Below are 23088 nucleotides of genomic sequence, written 5' to 3' on the forward strand. Positions count from 1 at the left end.
ACTCAATCTGGTTTCCATTTATTCCACCTTTGTCTGGAAAATACTCTGTTACTAAAAATAGAATTGTTGATATAAATACTGTAACTCACTCTCCGTGTGTTGGTAGTAATGATGAATGTGTATAAATTGTCTGTGGTTGGTTAGTTGCTCAGCTGGCTATCAATCTTGTTGCCAATTTAGTGACTCTTACTAGCTAACAACAAGCTGACAATATTTAAATGTCCATGTTAAGTGTGCTAAGCTAGCTAGTCTAATAGAGATCAACAAAATTAGTGGGGTGGTTAAATTGTGTATTGTTGTGTGTTTTGTTGTAGGTGGTACATCATCTGATTCCACCAGCATTTGTTTCCAACCCCTAGCTCTGCACAAGGTGAAGGTAAGTTGGCAAAAATATTTACAAGCTGATGGCTAAGATAGCAAAAATTACAGTAAGCATGGTATAAACATTAATTGGGTGCAGTGGTGAAAAAAAGTACCCAACTGTCATACTTGAATAAAAGTAAAGATACCTTCAGAGAAAATGACTCAAATAAAAGTGAAAGTCACCCAGAAAAATACTACTTGAGTAAAAGTCTAAAAGTATTTGGTTTTAAATATACTTAAGTATACTTTTGCAATTACATTTACTTTTGATACTTAAGTATCTAAAGTATCTAAGTATTTCAAATAGCTTATAATAAGAAAATCAGATGGCACAATTTTCTTGTTTTTTATTTATTTACGGACAGCCAGGGGCACACTACAACACGCAGACATCATTTACAAACGAAGCATTTGTGTTTAGTGAGTCCTCCAGATCAGACAGAGGCAGTAGGGATGACCAGGGATGTTCTCTTGATAAGTGAGTGAATTTTACCACTTTCCTGTCCTGCTAAGCATTGAAAATGTAACGAGTACTTTTGGGTGTTGTGGAGTAAAAAGTACATGATTTTCTTTAGGAATGTAGTCAAGTACAAGTAATCAAAAATATAAATAGTAAAGTACAGATACCTAAAAAAAAGTATTTTTACTTAAGTACTTTCCACCACTGTTTGTATGGTTTGTGTTTGTGTAATGGGATTACAGGTGGTTAGATGTAGCCTGAGGACCAGAGTACCTTCCAGACCATGTCATCAATTTAGTCTACCCCTCTTCTCTTTTTACCCTTTCTCTTTCTCTAACCCTTTCTGTAAAACTCAGGTTATCTGGAGTCCTTCCACAGGCCCTGCTGAAAAATACCCCAAAGCGTTTTGGGTACACGATCATGAGGTAGGGGACACACCTTGCGCTTATGGAGCACAACAGCATTCTGGGAAAAAAACAAGAAAGGGACACTGAAAGGTATAAAATCATGACTACAACAGTAATGACAACCACCTCATTCTTTTCTCTGCAGATTCTCAAAACACAATACAAAGACACATCTACAAAAATCCCCTGCTACTATTGACAAGAATGATCTGTCAGTCAATGGGCTGGGAGAGGTTTACAGATAGGTTTTTGAGATGGGGAATGGGGTTTTGGTTGTACTTAGAGACAGTAAATGTTTTGTTATGTATGAGAACCATTTAAAGGTGCCATTTCTCAATATCCCATACACAACAATACATACTGTGTAAGAACTGCCCTCCTAAGACTTTTCACACCTTCTGTGGCCCCCCAGTCCATTCACTTTATTGACTGATCTTTCCTCTCAAAAGCAGCTCCCAATGTCGCTCATTGTCCCTAAACAATACAGTAGTCGCTCCCAATCGGTTGACAAATTTACCAACAAAGGCGTGTTTCCCTATGCCCCTTCCACAAAATGTGTAAAATAGTAACACCACAACCATGTCTTTCCAGGAGATGTGCAGTACCAGCAAATCTTCTGCAAGAGGTCCAAACAGTTCGTGATTACGGTCTACGAGCCCTACACCACTTCCGGCAGTCTTATCCAGCTGGCAGTAAACCGCAGACGGGACAAGTATAATGAATACTCGGACAGAGTGGTAAGATCCAATCGCAGAATAGCGATGCTTTATTAGAGTACAGACAAGGGACTAGCTTAATCGTGGTCGGCGGGCTGTGGTCAAAACCGGGCCAGGCAGAGACAGGCAGAGGTACCAAGGGAGCGGGCTTAGTCGTAGTCGAGGGCACAGGCACAGGATCAGAGGACGGTAATCACTGGGGCAGACAGGCAGAGGATTAAGCAATTCGGGGAGTCAAACAACAAGGCACAGGTCGGATACACGGGTAATCAAAAACAACAAACTCTCTCTCTCTCTCGGAACAAAACGCTTAGCAAGTCACAATGGAACAATACCTCGCACCGACTGAACTTCTGAGCACACCTGAAATCCTACCCTAATTACAGACAGGTGTGCTCAGAACTCAGGTGAACCAGATCGAGTCTGATGACTCCCCCTCTCAGTAGATCGGGGAAGTGTCAGACTCTGTCTAGACCCAGCCAACCCCCGATCCCTTACAGTATCCCCCTCCCCAGGGCCGGCTCCTGACGGCCTTCTACCTCTACCGGGTGGTCTTCCTCTGGGTCGGGGTCCTGGATGATCTGGGTGTTCAGCGTGGAAAGTGGCCTTGAGAGCGGGATCCAGTATGTCCTTAGCAGGGACCCAGGACCATTCCTCAGGTCCATATCCCTCCCAGTCCACGAGATATTCGATGCCCCCTCGTCTCCGTCTTGACTCCAGTATCTCGTGGACTGTATAGGTGGTGTCCTGTTCCTCCTCCAAAGGTGGTGTAGTAGGTTGTTGAGCGATTGGGGGGTACATCGGGCTATAGTGGACAGGTTTCAATAGGGAGACGTGGAACGTAGGGTTTATCCTGTAGTGTCGAGGGAGTAACAGACGGTAGGTGACAGGGTTAATACGTCTCTGTACCTTGAAAGGACCGATGTACCTGGGTTGGAGCTTCTTGCAGCTCCGTCGGAACCGCAGGTCTCGGGTAGACAGCCACACTCGTTGCCCGGGTTGATAAGTGGGAGTAGGTCTCCGGCGTCGGTCGGCGTAGGTCTTTTGCTGTTGTGAGGCTTGACTGAGATGTTGATGGGCCGTCTCCCAGACCTGCGCACTCCGACGGAACCACTCGTCCACAGCCGGTACCATCCCTGATGCGGTATCCCACGGGAACAGGGGTGGTTGATACCCTAGAACACACTGGAAGGGCGTTAGGCGTAGGGAGGTGTGAATGAGTGAGTTCTGAGCATACTCTACCCAAGGAAGGAATCGGCTCCACTCTTGCGGCTGCCGCGAACATTGTTGCCGTAGATATTTCCCAATTTCCTGGTTGAGCCGTTCTGTCTGCCCATTGCCTGTGGATGATATCCGGAGGTTAGGCTAACCGAGATGCCCAAGCGTTCGCAGAAGGCCTTCCATACCCGGGATACAAACTGGGGTCCCCGGTCGGAAACAATATCCTCCGGGACACCAAACTGCCGGAACACCTGGGTAAACATAGTCTCAGCCATCTGAGTGGCGTTAGGCAAACGGGTCATGGGTACTAACCGGCACATCTTGGAGAAACGATCGATGACCACGAGAATCACAGTATGGCCCTCTGATTCTGGTAGGTCGGTAACAAAGTCCATTGCAATGTGCGACCAGGGTCGTTGAGGAGTTGGCAATGGCATCAGCTTACCCTCCGGTAGTGCACGAGGTACCTTGGACTGAGCACATACTGGACAGGATAAGACATAGTCTCTGACGTCATCTGTGAGGGAATCCCACCAGTATTTTCGGCTGAGGAGTCGTGTAGTTCGAGTGATTCCGGGATGACCAGATCCCAGCGACGTGTGGCACCATTCCATCAGTTGAGGTCGAAGTGGAGCTGGTACAAACACCTTAGACACCAGGGTTTCTGGAGGGGCTGGTTCCGCTTGTAAGCTCTCCTGAATAGTGTCATCAATAGCCCACCTCACAGGACCAGCACGGCAACTCATGGGGAGAATAGGTTCTGGCTCCACGGGTCTTTCCGCGCGCTCGAACCGTCAGGAAAGTGCGTCCGCCTTACCATTCTTGGACCCGGGGATATAAGAGACAGTGAATCGGAAACGGTTGAAGAATAAAGACCACCTTGCCTGTCGGGAGTTCAGTCGTTTGGCACTGTGAAGATACTCCAGGTTGCGGTGGTCCGTGAGCACTTGGAACGGATGCTCTGCTCCCTCCAACCAATGTCTCCACTCCTCCAGTGCTAACTTCACCGCCAGTAATTCCCGATTACCCACGTCATAGTTCTGCTCGGCAGAATTCAGTTTCCTTGAAAAGAAAGCACAGGGTCGTGATTTAGGCGGCTCACCTTGGCGTTGGGATAACACGGCTCCAACTCCAACCTCCGAAGCGTCCACTTCCACGATAAACGGTAAGGTAGGGTCCGGCTGACATAGAATAGGAGCGGTGGTAAAGCGTTGTTTCAACATCTCAAACGCACGCACTGCCCCCTCCGTCCAGTTCAGACCGCGACCCTTGTAGCTGGTCATCGCCGACAGGGGCGCTGCGGTTGTGCTGAAATTACGCACAAACCGTCTATAGTAATTGGCAAACCCTAAGAATCTCTGGAGCTCTTTCACCGTCTGGGGTTGAGGCCAGTCTTGTACCGCTTGCACCTTGGATTCATCCAGTTTAACCCCGTCGGGAGTGAGTATGGCCCCAAGGAAGGAAATCGTAGTGACATGGAATTCACTATTTTCTGCCTTCACGAACAGAGAATGTTGTAGGAGCCGATCCAGAACCTGTCGTACATGGGACACATGTTCACTCAGAGAGTTAGAATATATTAGGATGTCATCAATGTACACTATAACAAAGCGATCAATCATGTCCCTGAAAATGTCATTCATGAACGCCTGGAATACTGAGGGCGCGTTGGTAAGTCCATAGGGCATGACACAATATTCGTAGTGTCCTCGATGTGTGATGAAGGCGGTCTTCCATTCATCCCCTTCTCTAATACGCACCAGATTGTACGCACTCCTGAGGTCCAGTTTACTGTACATGGAGGCCTGTCCCACCTGTTCGAGGGCTGCTGGAATCAAAGGAAGAGGGTAACGATTTTTGATGGTAATATCGTTCAACCCTCGATAGTCTATACAAGGACGCAGTCCGCCATCCTTTTTCTTCACGAAGAAAAAACTGGATGCGGCGGGAGACGTAGATGGGCGAATGGCCCCTTGCTGTAGCGCCTCATCAATATACTGGCTCATCGATTCTCGTTCCGGCTGTGACAACGGGTAGATTCTTCCACGAGGAGGTGTAGCCCCGGATAGCAGATCAATCCCGCAGTCCCAGGCCCGATGAGGTGGTAACACGGTAGCCCTCTCCTTGGAGAACACCTGTGCGTAATCCTGGTATTCTGTAGGGACAACAGTAGACACCGCACCCTGCGCATCCTCCACAGTAGACATTTTGCACGGTAAATTGAGGCACTCTGCCCTACATACCTCACTCCAAGCCGTGATATCGCCAGATTTCCAGGAGATGACCGGATCATGGGTGACGAGCCAGGGGTGGCCGAGAACTAGCGGCTCCCGTGGAGCGGAGATGACGAAAAAAATGATGTTCTCATGGTGTATGGAGCCCACTTGTAACTTGATTACCTCTGTACGGTGCGTAATGAACCCAGTGCCCATGGGCTCACCGTCTAGCGCGTTGACTCGCAGGGGAGGTTGAATTGGGATAAGTTGAACTCCCAACTCCTCAGCAAGACCCATATCCAGAAAGCTGGCAGCCGCTCCGGAATCAATAAGTCCTTCCAACCTGCGCACTTTCTCTCCGACAGATAAGGTAACTGGCACATACATTTGTTTAGATGTAATGTTCAAAACTTGAGTCTCACTCACCGGTTTGGCAGTTCCGAGGCGATATCCTGGGGTACGGTTTGGTCGTACCGGACATTGACGAACGAAATGACCCGACTGACCACAATACAGGCATAGTCCGTCTTGCCGACGTTGTTGTCTCACCAAACCTTGTAGAGGTGACCGTCCCAGTTGCATAGGTTCCTCCTCAGATTCTGTCGATTGCTTAGGACCAGTGATCGAGGGCTCCCGGACTGTGGATACCTTGTGTTGCACTATCAGATTATCAATAGAGATGGCTATTTTGATAAACTCATGTAGCGCAGTGATATCTCCTCGACAAGCCAACTCAGTCTGTACGTCTTTGCGCAGCCCTCTTCGGAAAACGGTGAGCAAAGCAGTCTCGCTCCATCCGCTACCGGCTGCTATAGTACGGAACTCTAAAGCGTAGTCGGCTACTGTGCGACAGCCCTGCTGAAGTTCGCATAGTTGGTCTCCCACACTACGCCCAGATACTGGGTGGTCGAACACCTCTTGGAACAGTCTCTTGAACTGAACTTCCGCATTCAACTCGGGGACCTCAGCTGCCCAAAGCGCAGTAGCCCAATCCAGTGCTCTTCCCGTTAGCAGAGAAATCATGAAATCCACCCTGCTACGGTCATCGGGAAACATAGTACGATTATACGACATATACAGGGACGTCTGGAGTAGAAACCCCTGACATTTGCCAGGTTCCCCGTCGTACCTTGTCGGTAGAGAAATCGGAGGTGCATGACGAGGACTGACCGTGCTCGGGGTGGTGCCTTCAGCCGCACCAGCGTTGAGTAGCTGCAGGAGTTCATCCATCCGTTTCTCCTGTATCTCCCATCGCCTCTGTAATTCCGCTGGATCCATGGTAATGGCGAGGTATTCTATAATGAATACTCGGACAGAGTGGTAAGATCCAATCGCAGAATAGCGATGCTTTATTAGAGTACAGACAAGGGAATAGCTTAATCGTGGTCGGGCGGGCTGTGGTCAAAACCGGGCCAGGCAGAGACAGGCAGAGGTACCAAGGGAGCGGGCTTAGTCGTAGTCGAGGGCACAGGCACAGGATCAGAGGACGGTAATCACTGGGGCAGACAGGCAGAGGATTAAGCAATTCGGGGAGTCAAACAACAAGGCACAGGTCGGATACACGGGTAATCAAAAACAACAAACTCTCTCTCTCTCTCGGAACAAAACGCTTAGCAAGTCACAATGGAACAATACCTCGCACCGACTGAACTTCTGAGCACACCTTAAATCCTACCCTAATTACAGACAGGTGTGCTCAGAACTCAGGTGAACCAGATCGAGTCTGATGACTCCCCCTCTCAGTAGATCGGGGAAGTGTGTCAAAGGTGTGTTGTTCTGTCAAAAGAACCGATGTGGATGTGGTGGAGGAGTCAGGCGCAGGACACAGAGGATTCGTCCAAAAATACTTTACCAGTCCAAAGTGCAACAAAACAATACACGACCTCGAAAACAAACGGAGGCGAGGGAATTACGCAACATGCGTAAAACAAATAACAAAACTAACAGAGCGCAAACACGCAGCTCCGCACGACAGGCAAACAACAACACACAATCTAACTAATACAAAACAGGGAACTTATAGGACACGTAATCAGAACACAAACAGACACAGGTGTACAAGACAGACTAAAGCAATCACACCACGAAACATACAACGGTGGCAGCTAGTACTCCGGGGACGGCGAACGCCGAAGCCTGCCCGAACCAGGAGGAGCAGTCTCGGCCGAAACCGTGACAAAGTGTCAGACTCTGTCTAGACCCAGCCAACCCCCGATCCCTTACAACAAGACCATTCGCCACAAGCACTCTGCTTCCACAGCCCACCATGCCAAACACCATTGCCAGTGTACCGAAGCCAGATAAAGGACCATAAAATAAATGTGGATATTTTCATTCAATCCTCCTGCTTTATGAATTCACAGAATACATGTATATGTACAGGGCTCTGTAGCATCAAACAGATGTTAGACATTCAGATAGATCCAAATAATGTTCATTTGTCCAAATCTAAAATAAAAGGGAGTGTACAATTAATAATGCCAACCAGGGACGGCTTGTTCAATAGGGCGATATGGGCGACGCACTGCCAAACGGGAAAAGGAAGGGATTTTTTTTCTAATCAATTATAAAAAATAAAAAATAAAAAATAAATTTTTTTTATTTTTTATAAATTTATAAAAAATTATATCACGGCAACAGCAGTTATCAGTGTTCACGTCTGATCTGACAGCCACTAAATGTCAAATCAGGCTAAAGTCGTGCTTCAAATGGCCCCGCCCGTTTTTTGGGCGATTTCAGTCAGGTTGAAAATCGCCCAGAAGTCTCTCATAGCCTGTCATGTAAAATCTATTTTTTTCACATTTCAAAGCTTTCAATACATTCTCTATGGGTGTCTGTGGGCTTGCACTTACGCGCTTTCGTCATACATAACGTAACCACGAATGAACGTAACTAAGAAAAGACCAGGTAGCAGCCTCAATCAATTCACTACTACTATCAAAATGGCTAGGCTTCAGTCCAACTCGATTGTGTCTTTGAAAGAAGTTCCTTTTTGTCGGCGAACAAATTAAGATAAATTGGCAACGAAACAATTAGGACCTCCCAGACCAAATTTAATAATTCAACAGGTTTCTACTAAAGGCGGAAAGTCCTACACCCGAGGATTTTCCAAAAATTGGTACGAACGAAAAAAGACATTGCCACTCACTCAACTGGATGACGAGGGATACAGGCTAGCTGTCCGCCGCCACAACGATGAGGTTAGTGTTGATAATCACAAGTTTACTGGATGTGGATATGGTGTAATAAAGGCAGTTTATTCAGAGGTAAATATATCTGGAATCGCGTTCACGGACCCGTTCGTCAAACTCTTAGGGAGCTATACATTAAGCCCCATTACTTACCATATCAGATAAGAGAAATTGCTGCAGCTACATATATTTTACATCCTGGCCCTACATAGTTCACTATTTGCATCACTTACCAAAATATTACATGTGGTCATATATGCTTGGAAAGTGGAGATGCCATAGAACGTCAAAAAAGTAAACATTGCTGGAGACACATTGTCGTTTTGGAGAAGACATCGCGTTTGCTAGCGAAGAGATTTGTTGTGGCAAATGAACTTGGCCTGGGAATTGCCAGGAACCTCACGATAAGATATATGCATCAGCATTGCGAGTCTCATGATTCTATACGTATTGCGATTCGATACTGTGATTTTATTGCGCACCATATGTCTGTTGCAGAGGGATCAGAAAGCCATGAGAACGAGTTTTGATCAGTCATGGAAATAAAAGTGCTGAAAACTAATTGGCTCCCAATGTGAAAAGATTGAGAACAAGCTATGAAGGAACAATAATGGTGTTTTGGTGCAGGTACAGCCAACTAGCGCTAAAATATTGCGATATTGTCAATACAGTATATCGTAAAGTATCACTATGTAACTCGATTTCTTTCACCCCAATCCCTCAAATTAACGGTAAATAACTGAATTGTTTGCCCCACATTTAGCTAAGATGATTAGCTAGCCAGCTAAAATGTTTTATTTAGTTAGCAGTCGCATCTACAATAGTTTACTGTCAATAACATGTCTCCAAAAATGACGTGGTGTCTCCAATTGTGTTGACATTTTACAATTGCAATGCGCATCCATGAGTATCCACTTTCTGTAGCTCAGCTGGTAGAGCATGGTGCTTGTAACGCCAAGGTAGTGGGTTCGATCCCCGGGACCACCCATACGTAAAAATGTATGCACGCATGACTGTAAGTCGCTTTGGATAAAAGCGTCTGCTAAATGGCATATTATTATTATTATTATTATTATCTGAAGAGAGCCCCGAAACATTGTGTGCAGACATTTTATGCAATAAATGAAGTAGGTTCAATCTAGTAGTTCTGATCTTCTGATTGGTCCTGATGAGTTGGGCGAGGTCACCTCCAGGCTACTGTCACTGTTGCATTGGCTCTGAGTCGGGTTCTCTGTCTTCAAATGTTCAGCCTAAGAGAGGGGATTTTTGTGTGTGTGTGTGTGTGTGTGTGTTTAACAGTGATGATGTGTGTGGGTGTGTGTGTGTTTAACAGTGATGATGTGTGTGTGTGTGTGTGTGTGTTTGTGTGTGTGTGTGTCCTCAGAGCAAGAACTCGTGAGTTGGAAGAACTGAGAGGCCTATGGCGTGGGTGTTGTCCTTGGCCACCTGCTGACAAGGCTGACAAGATAGGACCCTTTTGTCCATTGTTATTGGATAGGAACAGAACTTATAACCAGCTCCTGACCTAAATAGATCTTAGCACAACATTTTACTCAACATATCATATTCCATATTCACTATAACAAATATATTTACTACGACATTAGCAAGAACCGCCACATCCTCAGCCGGCTAATCCAGTGTGTGAAGTTTTGCGGAGTGTTTGAGTTAGCTTTGCGAGGCAAAGATGAAACTGAGGGCTCCACCAACCCTGGTAAGCCAACACTTTTGAGATCAGTCAATAAATGCTTCTGGTATTGACTTATATGCTGCCCCTGTCTTCATGTTGTTGCTGGACATATCTTTTTTTTAAATGTGTGTAGGTCACCTAAATCATCAGAAAAATTGCCCCTCCTGAGAATTTTTTCAGGAGCCGCCACTGATGCCAACTCAAAAAGAGAACTGGGTATTCAACAAGAATGTTATGCGGTAAAAGTAACATACAAAAAAATACAGTACGAACAGAGTACTACAATTCAGTGTGTCTCAGGTGTAGTAAAGTGCAGAGAACTGTAGCTACAGATTGTTACAACAGATCATGTGATTTAACCAAAGATTTTTGGTATCCTTTACTGGGAGTTACAGGATAGGTACTGTTTGGTGTAACACAGAGAATTTTCAACCAGCTTTAGCTTGGCGATGCAGTCTTCGTCCTTGATTCGTGGGAACAGGAGTCTCATAAAATGTCTGTGTCCAGTTGCAGGGGGTCAGTTTGAATTTAGAAAATGCTCCGTTATTAAAATAAATAATTATTTGCTCCATGAACTAATCCAACAATGCACGCCGCCATTCTTATCCATTTCAAGTCCTCTCATATTGATCGAGACAGGTGAGTGTCCACCCAAAAGTGCTGCATGTCATGATGACAGACACCAGTCTCAATCAATGAGAGAAGACTTGAAATGGACAAGATGGCGGTGTACACATTGTTCATGGAGCAAAATAAGTATTTATTTTAATAGCTGAGCATTTTCTAAATTCAAACTGACCCCCTGCAACTGGACACAGACATTTTATGAGACTCCTGTTTCCACTCAGATTGTATATTTAGCAATGAATCCGCTGATAGGAACATCGCTGAAAGACGTCAAATGGCTCTATCAAACAAGGACAACCATATCTACACACACAAAAACGTATAGAGCGATCAGTATCACATAGAGCCTTTGAGAAATGCCACAAAGCAGGACTATATTTATTTTCAGATCTCGCCCACCCCATCAATACACCAGACGCCGTCATAGGGTGTATCATTCTGCGCGTGAAGCCCAGACCTGCCATCCTCCTGGGCACGTATGTGTGAAACCCATCTCACTGACCTATAAATGCCTTGGACATGATGAAAACAAGCCCGGATTCCCCCAGGGTGAAATTCCGCTTTAAGGCCTTTGACAGCAGTGTTTGAAATGCAGGTTGGCATTTATTGTCATGAATCTTGTCCTGGATGAAGCTCTGGTCACTAGCTGGCACCATCACAACTTCATAACATCTCATTTGAACCCTAACCATAACCATGCTGCTAACCATAATGCCTAACCCTAACTTTAAATTAAGACCAAAAAGCAAAACAAATATTTTCATTTTTCACAATCTAGACAATTTTGACTTTGCAGCTGGCCCATCTAGTGGAAATCACTCAGTTCTGCCTCCAGGGCAAGATTCATGACAATAAACGTCAACCTGCATTTGGCAGGAGAGCCGAATAGACACAGGTATGTGAACATGACAAACTTATTTCTTACAGTGCTTTCAGCTTCCTGGTTTATATTGGAAGTTGTTATTTTTGCTCAAATCTCTTCAGATATGATACACGTTTTGGACTGTTTACTTACATGCAGAAAGTATAATATTAGTATTTTGTATGTAATTGTTTTTATTTCACTCTGATTTAGTCTGTGGTACCAGGGCTCTACACTGCTCCCATTTTGGGGGCATATTATCCTAAATATTTTTGCTGTGCTACCTGGATTTTTTTTTTGGGAGCACCAGTGCCCTTAGAAAAATAAACACCCAGGTAATAATGGTGGTAATGATTTCTTTGCTGTCCCGCAGCCTCCGTAGTATGCAAACGTGTTGGCACAGAAAGACAGGAAAAGGGAGAGCTTTTCCAGGAGATTATGTTGTATTGTTTCAACTGTGGATTGCTGCTTTATTACCTGAAATATTTGTCATTGTCCTCCTACATTTCTTTGTGTGCCCCTACATATTTCAATTTAGGAGCACATGACGGTGCTCCTTGTAAAAAATGTCACCCCTGGGTATGTATTTATTATCCATATCTCAAATAATACCCTGTTTTTCATTGCAATACTGCATCTGGTCAGTCATTACTGTTTACTGTTGACTCCCTTTTTAAAATCACAATGATTACACAGTAATAATAATTAGTAGCTTATTTTAGCTTGAGGATTTAAAACTAAGAAAAAGAGGACATATGACAACTACCACTGGTCAAGAAACTATATTATGGCATTCTATATGTTTATGTTATTTTTATTCCTCAAATGTGTTAAAGTTACTGTGTTCTGAAACCTATGCAGGCAGTGTTGGACATTGAACAACATCTCTGCATAACTACCTTTGAAAAGAGAACTGCTTCATTCATAAAAGCAATAGCTTCAATTTATATATTTGTATTACAAAAATGTAGCATTGTAACTCAATTTAATCTCTTGGAGGACATTGTAGCACTGAGTTGCCTTGTGTGGTGCTTAACTCCCTGGTTCAATAAAAGTGCATCTGTCAACTTGTCTATGTACACTTTAAGTCATTGCCAAAATTCAATTAATATATTACTAATTCCCCAAAAGTACCAGTACTCTTTGTTACTCCATATTGATGACTAGAACATTAAAGTGATTCATACTACTGTTAATTGACTTTCTAAAGATTCCGTCAAGAGGGCAATACAGTACACAAAAGCCGCTACAGACATACAACCAAAGGGGAGCAGAAGGAGCGTAAGAAATCTAGGTAATGTCACGTGACCTGTTGTCTGAATAACAATAGTGGATAGAGGCCCCAAGATAATATGCCCCACAGTTATACTGTTATACTTTTCTTTTGTAATTTTCTTTACCACAAGTCTCAAATTAGGTTTGACAGCCATTGGGCTAGTTTCTTTGGGTCCGTATAAAATCATACCAGTACCGGTTGTATTACCGCCACAGTTGAATTTTGACCATGTGTCTAATGCGATTCTGCTAGATCTCCCTGACCATAACCTGTAGAAATCTGCACTCATTTTAATTAAATAACAATTTAAATATGTTTAACATTCTTTATAGTGTTACAATTTTCATTTGCATTTGTTTGTCTTATTGTTTGATTTCAGGAGGCCTGATTTTCCAAATAATGTAATTCTCCTCTGACAGTGGGTGTTCCAGAAACGGTTACAGCATCAAGATAACAAATGTTGGTGATGATGTCCATTATAAGTAGATGTAGAGGGTCATTTTAAGTTTTTGTACAAATAGGTAAATTAGGAATTAGTAATTTGAAGCTGGACCTAAATGCTTGGTTGAAGCAAGCATTGCAGTGAATGATGTCAATTAGCCACTAATCAGCACTCAACCCAATGTTATTTTATTCTCTGTACTACTAGGTAAGGTACTTCTGAGGTTTTATAATAAAATCATATTTCACATTTTTGTCACTTTTTGTCCATTGTCAGTATTGTCTGTTGTAGTTTTTAGGGGTTCCACTAGATAGCACAGCCACAAAGTAAAATGTGGCTATATCGTTCAACTCATGAAAACAAAAATGAGCTTTTTGGTCTTCATTTAAGGTGAGGGTTAGGCATTAGGTTAGCAGTGTGGTTAAGGTTAGGGTTAAGGTTATGGTTAAAATCAGATTTTAATTAGAGAAATTGTAGAAATGGGCGGGGTTTAAGACTGTGGCTGTATTAACTAGTGACAACCTTTTTAAAGGGAGACTGCAAAGCATCGTCGTTTAGTCACTACCCGGAGTTTCCACACTCGACATCGCTATAGCAAATAATTTTATAACTAACCCAAGATAGACCACAGCCTGTCGTTTTCAATGGGAACAAATTAATCATAATGCGAAGAACAAGCAAGGAGGTGTGCAGAGCCAAGCACGAGCTAGCGAGATCCCATTGGCGTGTTCTAGCATGCATTTGCGTATTTCTGTTAGGGAACGCCTACTCCGTGAAGCGCGTGTGTGCAAAAACTCAATTCGCCCTTGCTATCCTTCTAAACAACGCAATTTTTCTAAACTTTGCAAAGGGTAAAGTCTACAAAGTTAGACAGATTCTAGATTTTGGAACAGAAAACTATTAAAATCAAATGTTTAATCGATGGGAAATGTAGCAGAATTTCGGCCAAAACCAATCTCGCTCCATCTTCTCCCACTACCGGCCACTGGACTTCCTCTCTTCATCATATTTGACGGTGAGTGGAAACGCCAACCGGATGCTTCAGATTTATCAGTTATCTGTTGAAACATCTGGCTAATTGTTCTATCTGTGGCTATAGTGTGAACTCGACACCTGTGTGAAGCTAGCCACAATAAGGATTAGCCACAATAGTGGAATTTGCAGTTCGCCTTCAAAATAAGAATACCCCACTGAAACTGAAATGCTGTTATATAACTAAAAAATCAATACAATAATTAATTAATTTGACAATAAACTGTTCAAATCCCACTATGGATGCATTAGACTGCATAATTGCACTGAGGGCATACTTACTGTACAAAACATTATGAACACCTGCTCTTTCCATGACAGACTGACCAAGTGAATACAGGTGAAAGCTATGATCCCTTATTGATGTCGCTTGTTAAATCCACTTCAATCAGTGTAGAGGGGAGGAGACAGGTTAAAGAAGGATTTTTAAGCCTTGAGACAACTGAGACATGGATTGTGTATGTGTGCCATTCAGAGGGTGAAGGGCAAGACAAAATATTTAAGTGCCTTTCAACAGGGTATGGTAGTAGGTGCGAGGCGCAACGGTTTGTGTCAACAACTGCAACACTACTGGGTTTTTCACGCTCAACGGTTTCCCGTGTGTATCAATAATGTTTTTGTAATGTTACCCGTAATGTTCTCCTAATATTTGAGTGTCCAGTTTCCCGTTAGCTATGGGAACATTCTATCTATGTTATCAAAAACCTTCTGAGAACCTTTTTAGCATGTTTTGGTGTTAGTTAGGAGAACATTCCCTGAACGTGGTTACCATGTTCTCAGAATATACAATATGAATGTTCTAGACACGTGTCATGGGACGTTGCAAGAACATTCATGTGTCCAGTTTTCTGTGGGATAGGAGAATATTCCTTCAACATCCCAACAAAAATACACAGAACATGGTTGCTTTGTCCTCAGAATGTTACTGTTGCCGAACCAATCAAGACCCTGATTGGTGAACCACTGATCCATACACCTACAGTGGGGGAAAAAAGTATTTAGTCAGCCACCAATTGTGCAAGTTCTCCCACTTTAAAATATGAGAGAGGTCTGTAATTTTCATCATAGGTACACGTCAACTATGACAGACAAAATGAAGAAAAAAAAATCCAGAAAATCACATTGTAAGATTTTTTATGAATTTATTTGCAAATTATGGTGGAAAATAAGTATTTGGTCAATAACAAACGTTTCTCAATACTTTGTTATATACCGTTTGTTGGCAATGACACAGGTCAAACATTTTCTGTAAGTCTTCACAAGGTTTTCACACACTGTTGCTGGTATTTTGGCCCATTCCTCCATGCAGATCTCCTCTAGAGCAGTGATGTTTTGGGGCTGTCGCTGGGCAACACGGACTTTCAACTCCCTCCAAAGATGTTCTATGGGGTTGAGATCTGGAGACTGGCTAGGCCACTCCAGGACCTTGAAATGCTTCTTACGAAGCCACTCCTTCGTTGCCCGGGCGGTGTGTTTGGGATCATTGTCATGCTGAAAGACCCAGCCACGTTTCATCTTCAATGCCCTTGCTGATGGAAGGAGGTTTTCACTCAAAATCTCACGATACATGGCCCCATTCATTCTTTCCTTTACACGGATCAGTCGTCCTGGTCCCTTTGCAGAAAAACAGCCCCAAAGCATGATGTTTCCACCCCCATGCTTCACAGTAGGTATGGTGTTCTTTGGATGCAACTCAGCATTCTTTGTCCTCCAAACACGACGAGTTGAGTTTTTACCATAAAGTTATATTTTGGTTTCATCTGACCATATGACATTCTCCCAATCCTCTTCTGGATCATCCAAATGCACTCTAGCAAACTTTTTTTTTTTTTTTTTTTTTTTCAAACTTCAGACGGGCCTGGACATGTACTGGCTTAAGCAGGGGGACACGTCTGACACTGCAGGATTTGAGTCCCTGGCGGCGTAGTGTGTTACTGATGGTAGGCTTTGTTACTTTGGTCCCAGCTCTCTGCAGGTCATTCACTAGGTCCCCCCGTGGGGTTCTGGGATTTTTGCTCACCGTTCTTGTGATAATTTTGACCCCACGGGGTGAGATCTTGCGTGGAGCCCCAGATCGAGGGAGATTATCAGTGGTCTTGTATGTCTTCCATTTCCTAATAATTAATTGCTCCCACAGTTGATTTCTTCAAACCAAGCTGCTTACCTATTGCAGATTCAGTCTTCCCAGCCTGGTGCAGGTCTACAATTTTGTTTCTGGTGTCCTTTGACAGCTCTTTGGTCTTGGCCATAGTGAAGTTTGGAGTGTGACTGTTTGAGGTTGTGGACAGGTGTCTTTTATACTGATAACAAGTTCAAACAGGTGCCATTAATACAGGTAACGAGTGGAGGACAGAGGAGCCTCTTAAAGAAGAAGTTACAGGTCTGTGAGAGCCAGAAATATTGCTTGTTTGTAGGTGACCAAATACTTATTTTCCACCATAATTTGCAAATAAATTCATTAAAAATCCTACAATGTGATTTTCTGGATTTCTTTTTCTCAATTTGTCTGTCATAGTTGACGTGTACCTATGATGAAAGTTACAGGCCTCTCTCATCTTTTTAAGTGGGAGAACTTGCACAATTGGTGGCTGACTAAATACTTTTTTTCCCCACTGTATCACTGATCCATTCATAGCTTTTTGTCTGTTGGCAACTTCAAAGTGCATTCACCTTATTGCATACAGCCTTACACATATCAAGTTGTTTCAGATCTACACAAGTGCCTAGGGAGGAGGGGGTAGGTTTCTTTCTGGACAGGACCTAACTATAATGGCCCAATAAGCACATGTCCTAGAGATTACAGTGATTAGGGCGTTCGTCATTGGTACTGGTGGCCTGGGTTCGAGACCCGGTAGGGGAATCACATTACGCTCACATTCTTAGCAAAATATGTAATTGTTATTATTTGGCAACAGTTACAACACAACTATCTGATCTAATTAAAATGAGTTTCTCATTGAAAGATGGGAATCTGTAGGATTTTCCCCATGAGCATGAATTATTACCACATTTCCACTACCTCATAAATTAGTAGGCCGATACCTATGGAGTGTGCACCCATGAAATGGGGTAAGGCTGTACACCAGATAGAACAATGAGCTAGATATTTCACCGGATGTATAAATGTGAAGCATCCGGTTGGCGTTTCACTCACTACCAAATATGGTGATGAGAGGAAGCCCAGTAGCCGGCAGTGGGAGAAGATGGAGCGAGATGGATTTTAGCCAACATTCTTCAAATTTTCTCATCAATGAAACATTTGATTTCCATACAGTTTTCTGTTTCCAAAACTAGGATCTGTAACAAACAGAGTGGACTGCATTTTGTAGACTTACCCTTTGCCCAAGTTTTTAAAAATGGTGTTGTTTAGAAGGAGTGCAAGGGCGAATTGAGTTATTGTACATGCACACTTCGCAGAGTTGGCGTTTTGTCATGGAAATTCTAACCAAAAGGAAGAGAGACCGTAGATTCTTCAAACAACAACTTTATAAGATTTGCAAAAATGGAGCAGTTAACAATCACTCAATGGTGCAGAGTTAAGAGCCCAATGAATAGAGTTGGGTCTCAGCTTTTATAGAAAGTACAATCTCTTTGTCTATGTGGCATATAACAGATGTGTGGAAACAGGGGCGGGGAACAGAGTGTAAAAGGTGATTAGCTTGTCTGTGCAGATTAAGATAGCTCATGTTGCCACAGCTCACACCATTGTCTGTTCCTTCCTCCATGTTTCCACACAGCTGAGTTCCTGCAGATAGTAAAATACGGGATGTGTCTCATGCTGCGGTCACACCCAAACGGCTCTTAGCTATACGCCCAGACTTATGACTAAGTCACAAGTTTGTATCAGTACAAAACACTAACAAATAACAATAGACAATTCTCTAAGTAAAAAACAGCATAGCATGTCTAATTTTTAATTTCCCCCCACAGTTCCCTAACAGAAATATGCAAATAAATGCTTGAACACGTCAATAGGATCTCACTAGTCTTATTTTGATTTTTTGTGTGTCTGTGGAGCAGAATAAGCATGTTTTAAGACTAAAAAGATAATGGAGTGGAATGTTTCCTGTATGGATCTTTGTAGCAGTGTGCCTATCAAGGGGGTTATTTATTGGGTGGCGCAAGAAATACAGGCAGAGGATATTATTGAAGACATCGATGGAGTGGTTGGTGCATGTCGACTGACCTGTATGGTAGATAGAGAAAAGATATTCACTTAATCCATGCTACTGTTCTTTGATGAAGAGTCTCCCTTCTCATATAAAGTTAGGATTCATGAGATACCCTGTACAAGCTTTTGTGCACAAGCCCCTTCAGTGTCATAAATGTAAAAGATTTGGTCATGTGTCAAGTGTGTGCAGAAGGGAAGAATATCATATGCCAGATGAAGTGAAATGCTGCAACTGTGGAGGTGAACATGCGCCATAATTCCTGGAGTGCCCTGTTAGGGTGAATGAGAATGAGGTGGCAAGGGTAAGGAGTGTCCAGCGTGTCTCCTATCTGGAGGCGGTGAGAAGATTGGAAGGAATGAGTGGCGGGGAAGAAGCAATGGTAGTAGAGCCACCACGACCAGTGAAGGTTTCTCCTGAACCGGGGGATAGTGAAATGTTAAAAAGGTGGACTTTGTATTATTTATTGCAATGGTCATAAACTGTACAGCACAAGCGGAGAAGAAGTCTAGGAAAATTGGAATCATTGTGAATGCAACTGAATGTTTTTGGGGTCTTCGTGATTTCATAGCCTAGGCCGTGCAAGAAATCCTGTCAGTGAATGTTCCGCCATCACAGGCACCTGAACCTGTGTAGGGATGTATTTTGGAGTGGACTGTGATTGAAGAAGTGGGATGGGTTTTGTTAGATGACGTGTTTCATTTGATATTTTGTATGATGTTGTTTTCCCCCTTTCCCGCAATGTGTTTTTAGTTTCTTATTCAATACCCCGTCCAGCTGGTGGCGGTAATGTACCATTAACATTGGATGCCAACCACCATTAAACCCTATCGAAGAAGAAGTAGAATCTCACTAGCTCATGCTTGGCTCCTTGCTTGTTCTGCCCACTATGATGAATTTGTGCCCATTGGAAACGACAGGCTCTGGTCTATCTTGGGTTAGTTATAAAAAAAGATTTGCCTGTACAGTGCATATGTATGCCCCTGATGCAATTATGCAGTCTAATACATCTACAGTGGGATTTTACCTTTTTATTATTATTTATTTTTTAGTTTGTCGAATTAATTATTGTATGTATTAAGTTATATAACAACATTCCAACCTTGTTTAGCGTATCTAGTCCAAATATGGCATTTTTCCACTAGTTGTATCTGTTTGGATGTTTCAATAGAGACTTTTATTTTGAAGACAAACAGCAAGTTCCACCATTGGGCTTAATCCTTATTGTGACTAGCTTCACACAGGTGAACTCGTCGGTGTCATGGCGGAGGCCGGCTGTGTAGTAGGACCCTCAGCAGAAATGCTATCTACACTCGCAGTCGATTAAACAATACTTTGTTTCGAATTCACAACGGAAAATTAAAGGGGAAACCTATTTTACGCATCTGGAGGAAGAAATCAATAAACTTGTCTCGAGTTCCCGTAAGATCGGTTGGGGCTGCTCTCTGGGAGCTAGCTATCGTTAGCTGCTAGCCAAAGAAAATAAGAGAAACGGACCACAGAAGTCGGACGGCAGAGTCAGAGTAGCAGTTCGCTGTAGCTATCAAGGTAGCCAAAAATACTGAACACCTGATTTAATTAATTTTTTTGCTAAAAGGGACGCATCTGTATGGATATGATTGCTCAGCTAGTTTAGTCATAACTTCATAGAAAGCAAAGAACATGTCACCTAGCTAGATTTTGGGAAGTGACTGATGAAAACAACGCTCTTGATAGCTATCTAGGGTTTTCTGCGGTTACATTCGCCCACTGTTGCCTCCATGTGAACTACAATTCCAACGCTGTGTTAACGTTTAGAAACCTCAATCATCGCTTTCAGGACGGTTTTCGAAACATATTGATATGCCGCTTAGTTACTGTAGCAGTTTTGCACAGATCCACAAGCCGTGTGCCTCCAGTTGAAGAACTACACTACCTCCTGCGTTCCTGTTAGCTAAGCCTAACTACACACAGGTGTTCGGAGCAGGCTAGATAACTAACACAGGTGGCCTCCTGTCTTCCGTAAACAAGCGATGTAACATGGATATATGACCTGTGTGGAAACACTAACCCTATAAAGGTGTGTAGTAATTTTAACCTTTTTGTTTTTAGAACATTTATTTCTCACGGATATGAAAGATACGTTGCTTATGTTTCCAAAACCGTACCGGAAGCGATTCGTGTTAATGTTAGAGCGAGCATCGGCGCTTAACAAAACTTCCCCGTCAGAAGATACTATTATAAATAGACACGAAAGCAGTTAGCGTTTATTAATGGGATAAAAGGGAGCTAGCTTGGCGGGGATGATTATAAAACGTGATGGGTATGTGATTGTGTTCGAGGTAATTGGGATATGAATATATGGGCCAGATCACTGTCAGAAACAATGGTACAATCACAGTTGGCCACAGGTTAAGTAAAAACCTGACAAACAATTTACCCATGCTGTATGTTAGCCTTGATAGCTAATGTAACTCGTTAGCTTATTTGTTTACTAAAATGTGTTAGCTAGTTAGTAACGGTAAGCAAGCTAGCTCAATCAGAAGGCCACATATGAAAACAAAGCATAACTGGCTAAATATTGGCCACAGGTGGAAAATATTTTGCTAAACGTCCCTAACTAGATATGTTTCACGTGGCTTACAGTTGCTTTTTCCTGTATTTCCAGGCCAGTGTACTAGTTAACTAGTAGTGGTATTTACTCCCGTTTGCTATTTAACGTTAGCTAGCTAGAACATCCGCTAGGAAGCTAGGTTAGCAAACAACTTTAAGGGGCTACAGAAAAATATGGATTTGCATCTAGCTAGCTAGCTCACGACGGCTTGGTACATATTAGCTAGTTATGCGGCTAGGTAGTTCCCATCAGCAGTGAACTGAAGTGTACCACCAATAACCAGCTAGCTAGCTTCTGGAATGATGCACTAAATGCAGTTAAACATCTCCAAAATAAATGTATTCTGCACACGTACAGAGCGTGGTTTGCTATTGGCTCAATTGTAGTTGTCGGTGTATGCGAGAAGATAATACTTGTAGGCATGCTATCTTGCGTGTGCGGAGCATTGTACAGGACAGTACGCGTGAAACTCGCATCCCATGCAGGCCTCACAACAGGCCGGTGAGGTTGGAAAAGCGCCTGCTTGCTAACTTACCGCTGACTTTTTCATTCAGAACTAGCAATCTAGCTAACGTGACAGGGATGGAAACAGCAGAATGTATGTATCGTTAGTTAGCTATTTTGCTCTGTAGTTCAATTTAGCTACTACACTAACATATTTATTAGGCTAAACAAACACGTTTCTTTTAATGATGAGTAACTAGTTTCCTATAACATGCAGACCGGTTTTATAGAATGCCGTTTTTCTTCTATAATAATAATAATAATATGCCATTTAGCAGACGCTTTTATCCAAAGCGACTTACAGTCATGCGTGCATAAATTTTTGTGTATGGGTGGTCCCGGGGATCGAACCCACTACCTTGGCGTTACAAGCGCCGTGCTCTACCAGCTGAGCTACCTAGCCTACCTGGGCACTAGCAAGCAGTCACTCCATAACCAGAAGACGTTGGTATCAACTTTAAGATAAAACAATGAACGGAATTGTAAGGCAAATTGTATGTTACTCAGTTTGTAACCACGTTGCGAATCTGAAACACATGCAGCAATGAAATGTTATTCTGAGCACTATTGACAGCATGGCTAGCAAGTTTGTACTCCAAAATATGCATCACTCTAAAATTGTATTGTATTTTTACTTAGTTTGTGCTCATTTTACAGGTGAGCGGCATCCAACACGTAAACCAGGGCATCTTGGATCATTAAATTTTTCTCTGAAGTGTATATATTTGGGACTCGGACATGGCTGAGCGAAGTGAAGAAGAGAGTGCGAACAACAGCAGTGGAGAATCAAGGTAATGTGGCTTTTCATCTGTTTGGGAATATGAGTTGCTGTAACCACCAAATGGTCTAGGGCTGTATTCATTAGTGCAAACCATAGAAAACATTTTGCGACAAACAAGTTTGTTGTTGGACAAGTTCAGCTAGCTCCCATTGCGTTTCAGGCCGTTTGCTTACATTTGGTTCCTAGAGAATACACCCCACATTTGATTTTCATTGAGGACTAGGCTAACTGATTCTTCTTTATAAATACTGTACATGGATCTTCAGTTATGCACGATGCACATATTAGAGCAAAGGTGTGTGTGGACTAGCCAATATGTTGATAACTAGTTAGCCATTGTTTTGGAACAATGCCTACTGAAAGCTGTAAGCGAATGTGCAACTTGTTTCGTGTCCTTGTTGATATGAACATAAAACGAAACCACCATGTGCTTCTAGATGTAACCTGGAATTTAGCTATCCACTTACAAAAAACAATAGTGTTATTGGTCAATGTTTAATGCTGTCACGATGACATGGCTTTTTGAGTCGTGCTTTTC

General features: G+C 43.0%; 1 protein-coding gene across 4 annotated transcripts in view; it reads left to right on the top strand.

Moving 5' to 3' along the window:
• The first annotated feature begins 19914 nt into the window (after positions 1-19914).
• Positions 19915-23088, top strand: part of LOC311100232 (chromodomain-helicase-DNA-binding protein 1-like) — a 109110-nt gene continuing 105936 nt past the window's right edge. For 2 of the 4 annotated variants that reach the window (XM_084141053.1, XM_084141056.1), the window contains exons 1-2: positions 19915-20731; positions 22427-22560. In XM_084141053.1, coding sequence (XP_083997179.1) covers positions 22508-22560 — 53 coding nt within the window. In that variant the 5' untranslated portion in view covers positions 19915-20731; positions 22427-22507. Of the gene's footprint in view, positions 20732-22193; positions 22252-22426; positions 22561-23088 lie in introns of those variants that run through there. The other 2 variants (XM_084141054.1, XM_084141055.1) reach the window with 2 other exon arrangements.

Source organism: Coregonus lavaretus (genome assembly GCF_964263955.1).
Source record: "Coregonus lavaretus genome assembly, chromosome: 24".
Taxonomy (NCBI): domain Eukaryota; kingdom Metazoa; phylum Chordata; class Actinopteri; order Salmoniformes; family Salmonidae; genus Coregonus; species Coregonus lavaretus.